We start from the raw sequence: 19257 nt of genomic DNA on the forward strand, positions 1-19257 counted from the left end.
CTTTGCTTTAAATCAAGAGATCCGAGCCTGGCATTTTCTCTTTTCAGTGCATTGTGACACTTATCAACAGCCACTCAGTTGCACAGTCCTTAGGCTGACGTCCCCCCCCCAAGAGCCCTCGGCGCCAGACATCACACGGGCGGTGCCTTCTCTTCCATCAGCGCTCTGCCCCCACCATGGGAATCAGTGGAAGTCTGCCACCAGTACTGCTTCTGCCACCAGTGACGCTCCTCTCCTCTCGTCAATCCCGCTGCAAACAATCCACTTCCAGAGCCCCACCTCATTTCTAAGACCAGCCTGGCACCAACTTAGGGCTTAGGAGGAGGGTCCCAGAAGGTCTGTGATGAGGCTTCCGGTGCCGGTCACTTGTGAGAGAGTGTGCTCAGGTGAGGCCAGGTGCATGGGTGTTGGGGTTGGAGGCAGATTCGGATTCAGCAGAAGTCAATCCCCAGTCTGATCTCACGGGGAGCTCTGGAGCGTGAATGGTGTCGTGAGTCATCCCTCCTGAGGCCGGGCAGCCTCTGCGCTCCTGTACTGGGCAGTCATTGGCTGGGGGTCCCAGTGGGAGGGCCAGGGCTGCCAGATTCAGCAAATAAAAATTCAGAATGCCCAGTTACATTTGAATTTCAGATAAACAACAAAATTTCAATATATGTTCCCAATATTGCGTGACACACTGTATTTTCTCTGCCAATCCCGGAGGCACATAACCTTCCAGGTATTTCTGGGTGGGGTGACTTCATAGACTGAAGACAAGTCTTAGGAGAAGGGTCCAGCTGTGAGCTGCTGGCAGCCAATTGGAGCAGCTGGGGAGCAGGTGCAGTGCCCAGCAAAGGGAATCGTGGCAGATACCAACACCACCTATAACGTGATAGGTTATGCCGTGAGCAGGACCACTGTGTACTCCATACAAATACAGCCACCGCTGAGTTCTTTAAGAGTTCAATGATTAGGTAGTTGATGTTTTGAATGCTTTATAGTATGCAAAAATCGTTGGTGGATTGCTGTATATAAAGAGAGCTTTAGTGATATTTGGAGAATGAGATGGAGTGTTTGGATGGGCATCATTTATTTTTCATTTAAAACAAGGAATGTAGGCTCTTGCTCTTGGAAATTTGTTCACCAACATGTTTTCAGAGTGGCTGCAAAGTCATGAGTGTAGTTCAGCCACCTGGGGAATCCATGTGGGGAGAAGCAGCAGACCTAGCTTGACCAGTGGCACCATTAGCCATGGAGTAAGTCAGAGGGTAGAACAGGGCGTTTCCCTCCATCCTTTCAGACACAGCCCCAACTCTGTCTGCAGGTGGTGGGGCCGGAGCGACGGGGGGAGCATGTAGCAGAGCCCCCCATGCCGTTGTCACATGACCACTGCCAGAACCACAGCCTCCGGGAGGTGGCCCAGAAGGGTCAGGGGATCAGGTTCCAGGGAGGCTGGGGGGCCTCTGTTCAATTCCTCCACTCAGGTCTTTTCCCCTGGAGAGCCAGTTGTTAACCATTTTCCGGCAGAGCGCTGGTTTCCATCACCTCGAAGGGAGTAGAGTCCAGCTTCTGCTTCACCTCCTGGGGGCTTTCCTGAGCCACCCTGTTGAGGGTAATTACCTATGGGTGTCCCGCCGTCCCTTGCTTCCCCCTCTCTAGGCTTTCTCACATGCAGCAGAGCCGAATGACTTGTTAGTCCCCACTGTGGCAGTTCGGGTCCATTAGGCTGTACCAGATACCCAACTATCACTGAGTTCTCTGATAGGGCTCATAATCTCACACAATAAACAGGCCAGAAGTGGTTCTCAGCCCAATACAGTGACACCCTGATGTCAGGCTCTGGGTCAGCTGTGCTGGCTGTTTTCGCCTCCCCCTCATGGCTGCAAGGTGCAGCCACAGCACAAGGGATACCAACAGACCTAGTGAGGCTCCAAATGCAAGAAGGGTGGGCCTTCTGCTGCCACATCTTCCCCAGGTGCCTCCCTCCTGGCAGCTCCAGAAGGGGTGGGCTTTAGGCCAGATGGGGCCATCCCCCAGTGCTGGGCTTGTCGCCACCTGATCCCCAAACAAAACGGAGGGTCCATGAGCAAGAAAGAAGGGGAACCAGTGGTGGGGGGCAAGAAACAGTGTCTGCCCTCACCCCTAGGAGCAGGCATGAATCACATGTCTGAGGTCACGTAGGTAGCAAGTGTCCACCAGCTCCCATCTCCTGCTCCAAGTGCCACGAGGGAGCTGGAACAATGACTTCCAGGGTCCTGGCTCCTCGGGGTGGAGAGACCCTGCTGCAGAAGGAGGCTTGAGGGAGGCAGCAGCTCTCTGCACGGGCGCCTGTGTCTTTCCACCTCTAATGTGGTTCCCTGACTCTCTTCAACTTCAACTGCTACTCTTTTTTTTTACTTTCCACCTCTAATGTGGTTCCCTGACTCTCTTCAACTTCAACTGCTACTCTTTTTTTTTACTTTCCACCTCTAATGTGGTTCCCTGACTCTCTTCAACTTCAACTGCTACTCTTTTTTTTTAAATGACGATATAAAATGCATACAGTAAAATTCACCTTTTTAAGTGTACAGTCTGATGAGTTTTGTCAAATGTGTACAGTTATGTAGCTGCCATCACTGTCGAGATACAGAATCTTCCCGTCACCCAACAGATTCCCTCCATCCCGCCTCTTTTTCTTTTTAATAAATTTTTATTGGAGTACTGCTGCTTTACTATGTTGTGTTAGTTTCTGCTGTACAGCAAAGTGAATCAGCTACGCGTATACATAGATCCCCTCTTTTTTGGATTTGCTTCCCATTTAGGTCACCAAAGAGCACTGAGTAGAGTTCCCTGTGCTGTACAGTAAGTTCTCATTAGTTATCTATTTTATACATAGTAGTGCATATATGTCAATCCCAATCTTCCAGTTCATCCCACCCTCCCTTCCCTCATTGGTATCCCTACATTTGTTCTCTAAGCCTGTGTCTCTGTTTCTGCTTTGCAAATTAGTTCATCAGTACCATTTTTCTAGATTCCACATATAAGCGTTAATATACGATATTTATTTTTCTTTCTGACTTACTTCACTCTGTATGACAGTCTCTAGGTCCATCCACATCTCTCCAAATGGCACAATTTCGTTCCTTTTTATAGCTGAGTAATATTCCATTGTATATATGTACGGTATCTTCTTTATCCATTCATCTGTCGATGGACATTTAGGTTGCTTCCATGTCTTGGCTATTGTAAATAGTGCTGCAGTGCAGTGAACATTGGGGTGCATGTGTCTTTTTGAATTATGGTTTCCTCCAGGTATATGCCCAGGAGTGGGATTGCTGGATCATACGGTAGCTCTGTTTTGAGTTTTTTAAGGAACTCCATACTGTTCTCCATAGTGGCTGTATCAATTTACATTCCCACCAACAGTGCAGGAGGGTTCCCTGTTCTCTACACCCTCTCTAGCATTTATTGTTTGTAGATTTTTTGATGGTGGCCGTGCATCCAGCCTCTTGGTGTCAATCACCTCCTCCACTCCCAGACCCTGGAAACCACTGGTCTGTTTTCTGTCCCTTTGGTTTTGCCTTTTCTATGTAAGTGGGATCATTGAGAATATAGTGTTTTGTGTCTGTCTTCTTTGACTTTGCGTCATGCTGTGCACATATCAGCAGTCTGCCAGTCCTTCTTACCTCTCCACAGCTGAGCCGTGGTCCACTGTAGGGATGAGCTATGTGTCCATTTATTCATTCACTAGCTAATAGGCATTTGGGGGGTTTCCAGATTTGGCTACAATTAATGAAGCTGCTGTGAATATTCAATTATGAGCTTTTGTGTAGACTTGCGTCTTCATTTGGTGGGATAAATATCTAGGAGTGATGCCAGGTGGCGTCAGGTGGCAAGTGTATGTTTAACCTTGGAAGAAACCACCAAACTCTTTTCCAAAGTGGGCTGTACCATTTTTATTCCTAATATTTGAGGGCTCCAGTAACTTCACGTCCTCCCCAACACTTGCTTTTGGCCATTTTTAACTTCTATTCATTCCGGTGGGTATACAGTGGCAGAGCATTGTGGTGTTAATTGGCATTTCACTGGTTGACTAATGAGGTACATATTTTCATATGCTTATTGGGCATTCTTTGTGAGGTTTTAAAAATTGGGTTATTGGACTTCCTTGGTGGTCCAGTGGTTAAGACTTCGACTTCCAATGCAGGGGGTGGGGGTTCGATCCCTGGTCGGGGAGCTAAGATCCCACATGCCTCGGGGCCAAATAACCAAAACATAAAACAGAAGCAATATTGTAACAAATTCAATACAGACTTAAAAAAAAATGGTCCACATCAAAAAATGTTTAAAAAAAATGGGTTATTGTCTTCTTATTGAGTTGTAAGAGTTCTTTATATGTTCTGGACACAAGGCATTTTATCAGACATGGTTTTGCCAAAGCGGTGAGAGTAAAGCTACAGGGATCCTATTAGGAACATGGAAACATGTTTCTATGAACAGGGTTCACAGCCTTCTGCTCCCACTGCTGAACCCTTGGGCAACAGCCCTCACCCATCACTGCAGTCTTCCTGTGATGACACCCCAAGCTCGTCTGGGGCTGGATAGCTCAGTGACTAAGAGTCACTGGGACAGAATGCCTGAGTTTGAACCTCATATTTGCAGGGTGATAAGGGTAAGTAACTTACCTTTCTGTGTCTTGATGACTGTACCTGGCACAGCACATAAACAGCCATTATTGTTGTTGTTGTTTGTTGTTGTTATTTTCCCAGCCCCATCCATCCCACCTCTGCCACCTCATCTCCCTTCCCCCTGTCCCCCTGCTGTCATAAACCATCCGGCCTTCCACTGTCTGCAGGACGCAGTTGAACACACAACCCCAACTTTTGGGCCCCTCACATACTGTCCCTGCCTGCCAATTAAGTCTTATCTACTTATCATGTCATTAAATAAGCATTTATTAAGGCTTGTTGTGGGCCAGGCCTTGCACTGGACATTTCCATAGCCATATGAAAACAGCGGCAGCAACCACAAACAAACAAAAAACCTAGCAGGACCTGGTATTCTTGTTCAGGGAAGTTCTTTGACATCTATTAACATTTCTTCTGCTTTTCTCCATCTGGTCAGGTTTTTCTTATCTTCCTGAGTCAATTTTGATAATTCATATTATTTGGAAAATCATCCCTTTTCTCTAGATTTTAAAAATTTATTGAAACAAGTCTTACACATAACTTTCATAAGACATTTCAAGCTCCTCTTTATCTGTGGTTATGTCTCTTTCTTATCCCTGAAGTTATTTATTGGTGTCTTCTTTTATCCTTGATTAGATGACCAAGTGTTTGCTATTTTATTGGTCTTTTTTAAAGATCTGGGTTTGGGATTTCTTAATCAAGTTTACTATTGTTTTTGTTTGCATGCTGTCTGTACAATTTGTTTCTGCTTTTATCATTACTGATTCCTTTATCCTTAGGTTTACTTTATCTTCTCTGTGTTGGGGATTTTAAGACCTTGAGAGGAATGCTTTGTTCATTGATTTTCCATTTATTTTTTTGTGAGTGCCTTTAAGGGCATGAATGTTCCTTTGAGTATTGCTTTGGCTATTACCCATACTTTTTTTTTTTTGGCTGCACTGGGTCTTCATTGTTGGGTCTTAGTTGCTGCACGCGGTCTTTCTGTAGTTGCGGCGAGTGCAGGCTACTTTTCGTTGCGGTGCCCGGGCTTCTCATTGCGGTGGCTTCTCTTGTTACGGAGCACAGCCTCTAGGCGCGCGGCCTTCAGTAGCTGTGCCATGCAGGCTTGCGAGCTCTAGAGTGCAGGCTCAGTAGGTGTGGCACACGGGCTTAGTTGCTCCGTGGCATGTGGGATCTTCCCGGACCAGGGCTCAAACCTGTGCCCCCTGCGTTGGCAGGCAGATTCTCAACCACTGCGCCACCAGGGAAGTCCCTACGCATACTTTTTATTTTCGGTACACTCATGGTTATGCATTTCAAAGGGATCTGTAACCCAACTCAGATGACCTCTTTAGCCCAAATGCCATTTGCAACAATCTGATTTCCTGGGTGTGCCCTCTGTGCATGTTGTTTCAAGCCACTGTAAGTATCTGTGTTTCTCCAAATACCTCTGACTTTGTCCTGTTGGCCCCTCTATCTGGAATGTTCTTCTCTGCTGGCCGCTTCCCACTCATGCATTAAGGGCAGCAGGAAGCAGTACTGAGAAATCCTATTCTCCAGAAAACCCCATCAGTCTCCTCCATGTTCCCCCAAGACTCTGTAGCTCTGCCAGTATCAGTCTACTTGTTATTTGCTTGTTCCTTCTGCTAGATTGTAAGCTCCTTGAGAACTAAAACCTAGTCATTTTCATAACCTCATACTAAGCACAAATTAGGTGCTTAATAATGTTAAATGAATGAGTGATTCAGTCCCCTCCCAAGCTCTATTTTTGCTCATTGGTGCTATCATTCTGAGTATTAATTAGGGCAAGCTTAATTGCTGTAACCAACACCAAAACAGGAAATGGGTCTATAGAGCAGAATTGTATTTCTGGCTCATATGATAGTCGATGCAAGTGTGAGCTGGCTGACAGGTTGTCCTCTACATGGTAATCTGGGAGTCCAGGCATCTTACATTTCTTGTCTGCACTGCCTCCTAAAGCTTCCTCCTCATCAGTGTGATGAAGCCCGCAGAAAGGTAAGAAAGAATCTAGAAAAGCCACTCTGTTTGAAAGCCTGGACCAGGAAATGGTAGGCTCACACAGGGTGGTACCTCTCAGAGCAAGAGAGGCTGAGAATACAGAGTGGCTGGCCAGCCATGCACGTGGCGTTGTTATCACAGCGGGCAAAGAGGACATGGATTTTGGCCCACAGCTGGTAATCTCTACCACAGTCCACGGGTACCCTTCTTCTTACACTTAGAATTCACATTCATCCCTCCCCAAAGGTGATGAGCCAAGGTCCCACACAGTCTTTGTATCCAGGGGGAGATGCAGGCGTCTCCACCAGGTGCAAGTAATGCTGAGCACGGTCCCATCGTCTGGGAAGGAAAGATGAGTCACCATCCATCCTTCCTCCCTCCCTCCAGGACCAGGGGAGTGGGCAGAGTGTCCACAATCCAAATTCCTATTGGGAAAGGGGAAGAATGGAAAACAAAGAAGTGACATCCATAGTGATGATGAAATCTCACCAGGCAGGGACTGGGAAGACCTTGCCCTGGTGGGGACATGTTCCTCCGTAGGACTCCAGTTCTGCCCTTTGGGGGAGACTCTGCAGCCCCAGGGCCCACCCTTTGGGAGATTCTTCTTTGACCACTATCCTCTATGATGTAATACCCTTTCACAGCCTACTTCTTTCTGATAAAGTTTGGGGGCCCAAGGATTATCTTGTGGCTTAAGCAATCAAAAGCTTTTTCAGGGCTTCCCTGGTGGCGCAGTGGTTGAGAGGCCGCCTGCCGATGCAGGGGACACGGGTTCGTGCCCTGGTCCGAGAAGATCCCACGTGCCATGGAGCGGCTGGGCCCGTGAGCCATGGCCGCTGAGCCTGTGTGTCCGGAGCCTGTGCTTCGCAACGGGAGAGGCCACAACAGTGAGAGGCCTGCATACTGCAAAAAAAAAAAAAGCTTTTTCAGGCCAAGTTCATGGGGGGGTTAGCAATACAATTCCTCAAAAACTTAGGGCATCGCATCTATTTGCTAATAGACAAATGGTGGCAGTAACTACCACCAAAATCTCTCTCCTCGACATGGTTTTTATGTTGTCTTTCTTCTTAGTCCCTATTCCCCTCTTAGTGGCATCCAAAACAATAGATCACAGTGAGAATTAGTCTTTGCCACAGGTCTGAGACCTGTTGTTTACAGAAATGACTGAACGGGCCTTCTCAAAACCTTCTTCAGGCTTATGTCCAGTTTGGGGCAATCCAGAAGTAGATTTCCCTCACCCTATTCATAAGTCATATCACATCCATATAGTGTGCAGGGCACCTGCTGGTAAACATTGTTGAAAGAATGAACGAAGGTGCAAGGGTGATTGAGTGGTGATTCCATTTGGGGCAGTAAAAAACTAGCTTTTACCATAAAAATAAATAGCTTGTTAGTATTCTCTCTTTTATTATTGTGGCAAAACATGTAAAACATTAAATTAGCCATTTTAACCACTTTTGAAGTGTACAATTCAGTGGCATTAATTACGTTCACAATATTGTGCAACTATCATCACTTTTTCCAAAACCTTTTCATCATCCCAGGCAGAAAACTCAGTAACTCCCCATTCCTCCCCACCATTCCCTAGGTAGCAACTATTCTACTTTCTGTCTCTATGAATTTGCCTATTTTGATTTTTTTTTTTTTTTTTTTTTTTTTTGGCGGTACGCGGGCCTCTCACTGTTGTGGCCTCTCCCGCCGCAGAGCACAGGCTCTGGACGCGCAGGCTCAGCAGCCACGGCTCACAGGCCCAGCCGCTCCGCGGCATGTGGGATCCTCCCAGACCGGGGCATGAACCCGTGTCCCCTGCATCAGCAGGCGGACCCTCAACCACTGCGCCACCAGGGAAGCCCCTATTTTGATATTTTATGTAAACAGAATCATACAATATTTGTCTTTTTGTGTCTGGCTTATTTCACTTAGCATAATGTTTTCAACATCCATCCATGTTGTAGTGTGTCAGAACTTCATTCCTTTTTATGGCTGAATAATATCCCAGTATATTTAATAATACTTTTCTTTCATCCATTCATCTGTTAATGGAAAGTTAGATTGTTCCTACCTTTTGGCCACTGTGAATAATGGTACTATGAAGATTAGCATACAAGTATATTTTTTAGTCCCTATATTTAATGCTTTGGGGAATATACTTTAAATACTTTAGGAAATTGTTAAGCCATTATTTCTTCAAATGCTTTTTCTGCCTCCTTCCATCTCTTTTCTCCTCGTGGAACTCCTACAATACTTACGTTGGAATGCTTTATGGTGTCCCACAGGTCTCTCAGGTTCTGCTTATTTTACTTCATTCTTTTTTCTGCTAGGCAGATTGGATAAGTTCAACTGCCTCATCTTCTTGTTCACTGACTCTTTCTTCTGCCCGCTCCAAACAGCCCTCTAGCATTTTCTTTTTTGTTGTTTTTCATTTTAGCTATTGTACTTTTCAGCTCCAGAGTTTCTATTTGGTTCCTTTCTATAATTTAAATTCTAGGGAATTGTCATTCCCTGTTTTTTCATACATTGTTCTTCTAATTTCCTTTAGTTCTTTTCCTTTAGCTCATTGAGCATGTTTAACTTAAGTTTTTTGACTGGTAATTCCCATGTTGATTTGATGTGTTTGACTAGTAAATTCCAGTGTTCAGGTTTTCTCAGGGATAGTTTCTATTGATTTTTTTTCCTGTGAATGAGCCGTATTTTCCTGTTTCTTTGGATGCTTTCTAATTTTTGGTTGAGTACTATATTGTGGTAACTCTGGAAGTCAGATTCTCCCCCCCGTAAAGACTGGTTTTGTTGCTTGTTGAGGACTGCAGTTGTTCATTTGTATAGTGACTTATCCAAACTTTTTTTTTTTTTCAAAATTCGTATTTCCTGTTGTATATGTTCACTGAAGTTTCTGTTCTGATTTCTCTGCAGTCAGCCTGTGACCTGACAGAGAAATCCTTAAATGTCTGGATCCAAAAAACAAAACAATACAAAAAATTTAAACTGTTATGTATGTCTCTTAAACTCTTCTGCTAAATGCCACCAGGGAGGCTGCTGCAGCCTGAGGAGGATGAAACAAAGGCAAGCTCTGTACTGAGCCCTCAGGGAACCACCAGATCAACCAAAATGCACAGCCCAAGGTCCTGACTGCCCAAGGAACACGGGTGCCATTCCCATGGCCATGGTGGGGAATGGGGCTGGTAGCTGGTTTGTGTCCACTACTCACTTACAAGCCATCAGCAAACTCTCCTTTCATCAAGCACTTCCCTGGTTCTATAAGTGTCCAATCAGGTTTATTTTGATCATTTTTTTCTAGTGTAGTGGTTGTTTTGGTGGAGGGACTCATCTCTGGAACTTCCTACTCTACCATTTTCTGTGATGGCATCCTCTTTCCAGACAATAAGCTTCATTGATTTACTGTGGGAGTGGCATCCAAGAGGCTGTGCCACGTGTCTGTCTCCTTAGAACACCAAGATAATCAGCAGGCATGGGGGTGGGGGTTTGGATTAGGACCTGCTAGAGATCTAGAGCTTTGGACGGCCTGTATTCTAAACTCTGACCCAGGGGCTAAAGCATCCTTTGGTAGTAAAAATAGCTGCAAATTATTGAACAACTTGTATTGCCAAGAGTCTTAGCTACATTATCCCATTGAATCTCCTCAGTAGCCCTGTGAGGTAGGTAAGTCGCTACCTCCACTTTACTGATGAGGAAGCTGAGGCCCAGAAGCTAAGGGACTTGCCCAAGTCCTACGGCCAGTGAACTGCAGTTTTCTGACTCAGGCTGGTGACCTCGTGTTCCTGTGTCACCCCAGTGTTATCCTGCCTTCCTTGCAGGGGTCCTGGATGGTCCCACAGCCTGCCTCCCCCTCCCCAACCAATGTGCAGGACACTCCCTGTCCCTCACCCACCCTCTTCCCCTACCCCTCCCATGGCCACAGCCCTTAGGTGTCCCCCTGAAACCTGGCCCCAGGCCTCCAGGCCCACCTGCTGTCAGAGGCTGCACCATGCCATGCAGACCTTGGCCGCTGCTGCTGTCCCCAGCCCCACCAGCTGACGCTGAGGTCTCTGAACATCTCCAGCCTGGAAGCAGCTCCAGAGGCTGTTTCCGGACCCTCAGCATGTGCTTGGCCCTGAGGGAGCCCTCCCCCTCTAGTCAGGAAGACTAATCTTCCAGTACACCTGGAGTCAGGCTGGGCTGTAGGCAAATCCTGGCCAAGTCGTTAATGGCTGTGGTATCTTGGAACTCCCTTAACTCCCACGGGCCTCAGTTTCCCCCCATTTAAAATGACTGCCCTAGGCTTTCAGGCCAGTTGTGATCCACATAAGCATCTAGCACAGCAGCCAGCACGTGGAAGCCACTGGGTACTCACCAGCTGTGGTTATCATGACCCCAGCCCACTCTGCTGTCTCTTGTCTCCTCTCCCCGTTGCCTGTATCCCTGACATGGCCACATTGCCTGACACCCTCTCACCACCAGGCCCCTGGCCTGCCCTTACACAAGGGCACAGCGAGTCTCCAGTCAACCCTGCTGTAGGCAAACACGTGCAACGCCATGCTGACCTCCAGGCCCCATTGCTTCAGGTCAGGGAGTGCCCACACTGTTGCCCAGCTGGTGCCGAGGGCCATCAGGCCATTGGGGAGGGGCTGGCATCTCCAGATCCCAGCCCCACTTTCTTTCCCACTGGAATATGGGGGCCGGCAATTTGACACATTTAACTCTGAGCCTGCATCCTTCAGAGTCTGCACATCAGAGCCTTTGTGCAAAAATAGCAGATAAGGCCCAAACTTTTTATTTTTCAACCTGATTTTAAAACAGTACTCCATTAATACACATTCATTGCAGAAAAACTTAGGACATACAGATAAGCAAAGAGGAAAATTAAGTCACTCATATTTCCATTATCAAGATGACTACTATTACCATTTTTCTGTATTTCCTCCCATGTGTATATTAGATATAATATACATATACATGACAAAAATGAATCATGCTATATTTTATAACTGTTTTTTCTATTTGTCTTCTATTGCTATGTAAAAAACTACCTCGAAATTTAGTGGCTTGAAAAAACAAACCTTTATTATCTCACACTGTCTCTGTGGGTCAGGAGTCCAGGAGTGGCTCAGCTAGGGTGCTCTGGCTCGGTGTCTCTCCTGAGGTTTTAGTCAAAATGTTGTCTGGGATGGCATCACCTGAAGGCTCGATGGTTGCATCTGCTCCCAAGGTGGCTCGCTCACCTGCCTGGCAAGTTGGAGATGCCCATTGTCAGGAGGTCTCAGTTTTTCTCAGTGGACCTCCCAATATAACCTGAGTGTCCTCATGATCTGGTGCTGGCTTCCCCCAGAGTAAAGAATCCAATAGAGAGAAAAGCAGAAGCCTCAGTGTCTTTGATGGGCTAGCCTCACAAGTCACGCTCTGTCATTTCTGCAATAGCTTATTAGTAACATAGGCCAGACCTATTCAGCATGGGTGGAGCCTACCCGGGGGGTTGAATGCAAGACATGGGGCTCATTGGAGGCCCTTTTGGAGGGTAGCCACCACATTCTCTTTAAACAGGATGTCATGAACATCTTTCCATGCCAATAGAGGCCGATCAATCTTACCATTTTAAATGACTGCATATAAATGTAGCATAATTTATTTAGACAATTTCCTAAGGTTGGGTGTGAGGATTATGTCCCATTTTTGGATCCTAGAAAGAGTAACCTGGAATATCCATCTCCGAATTTGTCAGATTATTTCCTAGAGATAAATTACAAAGAAAATTAAATCATGCCTGTCAGTCAGCTCCTTGAGCAACCGAGAGATGAGGGTACCAACTGGGACATAGAGAAAAGTCCCTCTGGTCCTGCTCTCAGATGCCCCACATCTCTCTCTCCCTATTAAGTCAGGAGCTCACTATCTGCTGAGACATACTAGCCCATTGTTGTGCAGTTCTGGTTTTTTTTGGGGGGGAAAGTCTAAGCAGAAACCACATTCATTCAACCTCCTTAGGACAACCCTTGAGATATTGAAGACTCTAATTATGTCCTGGGCATCCCTCTGGAGCCATTGTCTCTGAGGCCCTCCCTCTCCTGGCCCCTCTTCTCTGGACAGGTCTATCCCTTGCTGCAGGGATCCTTGACCCCAGCCCAGTGTTGACCCTCTGGGGTCACTCCTTCACCTAAACAGGAAGCGGTGAGACAGGGCACACCTCTTGTGGTGGGAGCACAGGAGAGCTGGCATGTTGCACGAGAGTCTGGCTCCGGAGGATTAACTAGTATGGGGAAGTGGGGCTGTTGGACGCCTTCCTTCCTGCCCTCACAGGTGCTGGGGAATGCAAGGAGGCAGCCCCAGGAAAGGGCTCTGGTGAGGGGTGCTTGCTGGTCAAAGTGCAAGCCAGAGAGGACACTGGAAGTCCAACAAACAAGAAAGGGCCCCACTGATCTCTGCCCAGCCCTGTCCTCTCCCACTTCCCAGAGGAGAGCTGGAGGATTTTGATCGTCTTCTCAGGTGCTATGTGCCTGGACCAAGAGAAGAGCAGCTGCTTCTTGGCCTGGCTGCTCCAGAAGGCCCCCAACTCCAAACCCAGGGGTGAGCCCTGCCCACCCTGTGCAAACAGCGGCTCAGAGCCAGGGGCTGGGGGGACAGTGATCTGTCACATGTGGGTTTGGTGAAGCCCTTGGGGCTCTATTTTGGGAAGGGGATCAGTCATGTCAGGGGCTTCCTCAGGGATGACCACACTGGCCATTGGCGGGAGAGCCTGGCATCCTGTCAGGCTACCTCTCCCCAACCCCGCCCACTCCTGAGCTCTCGCTGGTTTCAGCAGGGCTCAGCAGCTTCTTGCAGGTCCAGGCAGGACGGGTTCACTCCCGGGCAGGGAGCTGGGAGTGGGGAAGGGGGTGGCTCTCAGAGCGAGCTCTGGCCTGGATTTTGCAGACCCAAAACCCAAGGATGACCTTCCCGGCCTTTTGAGGCAGGTTTTGACGATTTACAGTTGAAGACCCCTGATGAAAACAAGCATTTTCTACTTGGTGGGGGCAGATGGCCCTGGGTGGGGGTGGGGCCAGTCATCAGGGTGGTGCCCACCCCGCCTCCATCTGCTCCCCCTCACTTCCCCACCCCTCCCCTCCCCTCCCCACCCCACCTCCTGGCCCCACCTACCACCATCCCTCACCCCCACCCTCCAGTCCCGCCTCTGCCCAGGGCCTGAGCCTGGCTCTCAATGACCCGACCGAGGTCTTTCGTGCAACCTCCGCCCCCCTTAACCAATCCTGCCAACCGATCCTGACTGGCCACACGGCAGGGCTCTGAGGGCTTAGGAGAGGAGCGGCCCAGGAGGTCCCTGCCCTCTGCAGCCCTGCTTCACGAGGAGCCTGCCTTGCTCAGGGCCTCAGGCCTGGCCTCCCAGCCACCAGCCTGTCTCCCCTCCCAAGTACAGGACAGGCCCCAGGTGAAAATTAGCCAGAGATCCCCGTGGTCCAAGAGCAAGCCCAGACCCTTCGACCTGCATGGGGCCAGCCCCTCAGCAGCCCCGCCCTGTCTGCCTGGCTCTGCAATGTGCTTTCCTGACCTGAGCAGCGTGATGACTGCCGCCCTGGCACATCCAAGGACTGGAGCGCATATAGAACGGTTCTGCTCCCTCCGCAGAAACTCTGGGCGACGAATCCCCACCCCGGTGGGCTGAAGGCATGGGGCACCACCCCACAGCCCTCCCCTCGTGGCCCTTATCACCCCTCACTCCAGGCAGGCCTCGTCTGCCCTTTTGGCCTGGTCTGACCCGGTGGCGGTAGGCTGAATATTTCAACAGCCAGCTGCTGAATGCTCTCTGCAGAAGCCCTGGGCGGCCTGCGCGGGCAACTCCCCGGCTAGGCGGCTCGCGCCTGCACGGGCGGGCCTCAGACTCCCGGCCTGCAGCCCAGCCCTGCGCCTCCGCAGACAGGAGTGTCTCTACCTCCCTGCAAACCTACCTTTTGGCGCCTCAGAGAGTTGGCGATGGAGGCCACAAGGAGCTGGGTCCAGACAGCTTTGAATCTGGTAAGGGTCACCCCAAAGCCAGGGCAAGTGGTCCCCAGGGCCACGGCTGGGGCAGGTTCTTCCTGTGTGGGTAGGGCAAGTGGTTTGGTAGAGTGGAGGTTAGGGGGAGCTCTGGACCCCTTGGAAGGAGGCGCAGAGGTGCGGAGGCTAAGAGGCAGCTGGTCCCTCCCGATACCCACTGTCCAGCCTCTCCAGGAGGGGTCTCCAGGGACGGCCTCTTCTAGGGTACTTGTTCCTGGGGCTGACAGTGCTAGGCTGTCCCCTGTGCTCTGGCCTCACTATTCAACTGCTACTTGGCATCCATCTCCCCTTGGCTAACAGACACGCCAACGTGCCTGCAGAGACCAGGCGGATTTCCCCAGCCCAACCCACCCCTTCTCAGTCTGCAGAACGTCCCCTCGTAGCGCTCAGCCATCAGTATGAGGACAGTCCTTAAGGACACGGGTCTGGACAAGGCCACAGGCTGTACAGGTTGGAAGCAAAGTGGGAGAGGCCAAGCTGGTTGGGCAGGGATGACGGGGGCTGGTGGGGCTCGGCTGGGGACACCTGCCCCATTTATGCCACAGTCAGTGTTTTGGGACCCTGCCCCAAGGGCTCAGGAAAGATGGCAGGACATCCTGTGGGGCTTGTATTTGACAGATGAGGAGACAGGGAAAGGTCTGAGAGGGCTTCCCACACCTGCACAGCAGTGGACGGGCCCCAGAGGGCCAAGGCATGGGGCCCCTGGGCAAACGCTGGGTGCCCTGTGGGCTCCAGAACCCATCCCAGTGTCCTGGAGGGCAGTATGAGCCCTGCGTGGGTCCAGCTGCAGCCATGGGATGGCTGTGTACACACAGTGGGTGACCCTGGGCCAGTTGCCGCATACTCCTGGGGAAGAGTGTCCCCAACCCGCCAGCTTCAGACTCTCCTGGAGAATCCCAGGAGAGCCAGGATGGGAGGACCCCGGAGAGCCAGAGGGCACTGGGCAGTCTGGCTCTTCTCCTGCAAAGCCCCGGGCCAGGGCAGCAGAAGCCGGAGTCCTGGGGGGCTGTGGCACTGTCAGATGGTGGCAATGGCCCTGCCTGGAGAGTAAGAGAGTTGCTCAGGGAGGAGACCCCCTCCCACCATGTTTGGGTGCAGCCGTGAGCCCTGATGCTGTGTCCTGTGACCTCCTGGTGAGCAGGCAGGGGTGCAGCTATGGGGGCAGGGCTGGGGGGACAGGCTCTGTCTGTGCTTTGTTCTTCTGTGACCTGGGGGGGACAGGTGGCTTCTTGGGGTTCCTAGGCTGCTCGGCAAGACCTTTAAGCCAGCTTGCACGGACACCCAGCCTGCGCTCAGGGAAGGGCTGGGCAGCCCAGCGGGGTAGGGAGGGGAGGAGGGCTCAGAGCCAGCACCTGGGTTCAAAGCCAGCTCCGAGCATCTAGATCTGTGGCCTTGGAAAGGAAGTGGAGATGATAAAATGCTTGGGTTCCAGGGGGATTAAGCGTAAGGGAGAACTGGGGATGCCCCAAACGGGGCCTGGTGCACAGTGCCTGCTTCTGGGGATGTTTCCACGGGGTCTGTGAGGCAGGCCTCTGCCCTGTGACTTGAACCCAACTGGCGTCCGCCTAGACACGCAGCCTTGGGGGTAAGGTCGGAGTGCCTCCTCTCAGGGTTGCAGGCTAACTGTGGTGTCTGCAGGCCCCAATGCACCCGAGAAAGGGGCTCACACCCACCATGGAGGATGCGCCCCACGGCCCCAGGGAGGGTTTCTGGAGGCCCGTGTGAGCCTGTGGCCGCCTGGAGTGTTGGACTGCAGCCATGGAACCTTCCAGCACCCTTCCCAAACTCTGCCCACATGGGCCTGGACACAGAGGGTGAAGGCATTGGGTCACAGCCCCTCATGAGTCCAGGCTCGAGGCCACTGGCTGGGCTGCCATGACGGAGAGGGAGGGGATGGAGCCCAGCAGGGCCTGCGGGCTGGACCTCTGCAGGGTCAGCATCGCTTTTGTTAAGAGCCGTGATGTCTTACAGTTCTGTTTTGGGAGAGATGCCGGGCAGCCTCTTGAGGACTTCTGACAGCGGCCCTTGCGTGCGTGGCTTTGGGTGCTGGCCTCACTCTGTGCTGGCTGCAAGTGGCTGCATCTAGAAGATGAGCGGATGCCAGCCCCGCCCCCGAGCTGTGTCAAGGATGAAAGAAAGGCAGCTTGTGTAGTGCACTCACCTCAGAGCCTGGCGTATTGGAAGGATTCAGCAAATGTTAATGTTACTGTTCCTTCCTGGCGCCTTTTACTTGAAAGTGTGTGAAAGAAACAGAGACGAGGCCAGGCTGTAGGCATGGGCCTCTGAGGACAGCCTGGATCGTTTCACAGAGCGTGAGGGCCTCTCTGGGGGTATGTCCTGCCAGGACGGCCTTGGGGTGGGCTGCACCCTCACCCCATCTGGGGCTGTAGCTCACCCCAGAGCCGCAGAATGGCTTAGCAAATACTGGTGTTTGACTCTGTGTGTCTTGTCGTAGACTTTATCAGCCCCATCCCTTTGTGACCTTCCCTGGGTTTAAATTCTAAGTGTGAGGTCTTGGTAAGAGAATTCGCTCCTAAGTAAGGATCTGTATGCATTAGGAGTGCTTTGGGCTGCAGGAAACTAAAGACCTGACTGACTGTGGCCTTAAGTGATTAGTATCTATTCCCACAACCGGCACTTGGAGGTGGGTGGGTCCAGGGTTGGCTCAGCACATCAGTGATGTCATCAGGGCTGGGCTCACTCTGTCTCTCTTCTCTGCCATCTATAATATGCTAACAACCTTTTCTCTTTAGCCTTGTCTCCTCGTGGTTCAGGATAGCTGCTGCAGTGCCGGTCAACACACCCTCATACAGCTATGTTCACAAAGTTAGAGGCGCACTGACCTTCCCAGAAGGCCCCCCTCCTGCTAAAATCAGGCTTCCCTTTACCTGACACTGGCCAGAACTGGGCCACATGCCCATCTCTAAACCAAGTCACCAGCAAAAGGGGATAAGATAGCTGGGCTGGGCTTAGCCCAGTCACAGGCTGTCCCCTGGGCCTAGGAAGGGGCTGTCTTCCTTTGACGTGATAGCTCCCCAGGCCCCCAACAAAATGTGGGCTCTAAAAACTGAGGAAAAAGGGGCAAGCAGCCGTGTTGTCTCCTGATTGGAATTCAGAGCATCTCCACCCCCCGAGCTTACATGGAAAACTACCAGCGAGAGAGTAGGAGTTTTTTGAAGAGTGGACCCACGGCTTTTATTCGAGCAGCCTCCCTTTCCTTGTTGGTCCAAATATGTAGGGAATCAAAGTGGTCTTCTCTCCATGAACACGTGCTGTTGTGCAAAGGGGAAAGGGCAGCCACACCACGGTCCACACGCAAGGTCAGAGCAGGGTCCCTGCTTCCGGGGGACTAGTGGGCATGGGCACGGTGTTTAAGCCCAGTGTCATGCCACCATGAAGGGATGCGCAAGCGGCCACTCCCCCAGAGGGTGCGGGAGGAGAACCCAACCCAGGCCGTCCACACTCACGGGAATGGCGGTATTGAATCTGAGCTTTTGTGTACCAGCCTCCCTCCTGTCAATGTATAGGGACCTCTCCTCCCTCTGAGGGCCTCAGCGCCTTCCAGGCTATGGACTGCCATGCTTTAGTCCACCAGACACCTCTAACTAACTTTCACCTCTAAGTAGTGTGTCTTGACCATCACTTACGGACATGTGTACGCACTGGCCCACTAACTCCCTTAGCATAGGTTCCTAGAGGTATAATGATCGGACCTTTTAGACAGTAATGCCAGCTGCCCATCGCCCTCCAGGCGGGCTCCTCCAGCCCGTGTCTCACTCACTCTCCTGGTTAGCGCCTCCCTCCTCCCCTGGCCTGGATCAGGGGTACAAAGGGAGGTGCCATGTCTGCCCTCTGCCCCTCACCCCCCAACATGCCCCAAGCTGCATTTGTTTGGAAGCTGGCGTTGGAACTGTGCTATCTTAATTTTTCAACTGGTTGTAACTGTGGTAGTTTGAAATGATGGGCCATCCTGGACCCAGGGTCAGGGGGCAAAAGGAGACCGTCGGTGTGTGGGGGAAACACACACTCTGTGGTCCCCCTTCCCTGTACTGCACAGCCCCTCGTCCGCCCAGCTGTTCCCCATCTCCCTCCCTGTGCAGGTGGAACAGATCCTGGCGGAGTTCCAGCTGCAGGATGAGGACTTGAAGAAGGTGATGAGGCGGATGCAGAAGGAGATGGACCGAGGCCTGAGGCTGGAGACACACAAGGAGGCCAGTGTGAAGATGCTGCCCACCTACGTGCGCTCTACCCCGGAAGGCTCAGGTACCGCGGTCCAGGGTGGGGCAGGGATGGGACTCACATGGGAACCATCAGGTCCTCATCCAGAGGCAGCTCTCCCCTGGCCCCAGCAGGGAGAAGTGCCCCAGGCCCTTCCTAAAAGCCCTGACTGTCCCCAGCAGCCCCGAGTCAGCTCCCCAAAATGCTGTGCCCCAGACACCAGCCAGGTCTCACCCTCTGCTCCGCTGGCCCTGCCCTGGGGCCTTCAGGCTCACTCTGGCCTCAGGAAACTGGCTCTCTTCATCTCACAATGAGAAACTGGTTTCCCACAGTCATTTGGGGGACTCCCAGCCCAATCCTGAGTCTGGGCCATTTTCCT

At 51.0% G+C, this 19257-nt stretch overlaps 1 protein-coding gene across 3 annotated transcripts in view; it reads left to right on the forward strand.

Moving 5' to 3' along the window:
* The window catches only part of GCK (glucokinase), a gene marked incomplete at its 3' end in the record, with an annotated part of 45954 nt that overhangs the window by 17394 nt on the left and 9303 nt on the right, over nt 1-19257 (forward strand). For all 3 annotated transcript variants that reach the window (XM_082847050.1, XM_082847051.1, XM_082847052.1), the window contains exon 2: nt 18761-18923. In XM_082847050.1, the coding sequence (XP_082703176.1) occupies nt 18761-18923 (163 nt within the window). The remainder of the gene's footprint in view (nt 1-18760; nt 18924-19257) is intronic.

Source organism: Leucopleurus acutus (genome assembly GCF_964270905.1).
Source record: "Leucopleurus acutus genome assembly, chromosome: 9".
Lineage (NCBI taxonomy): Eukaryota > Metazoa > Chordata > Mammalia > Artiodactyla > Delphinidae > Leucopleurus > Leucopleurus acutus.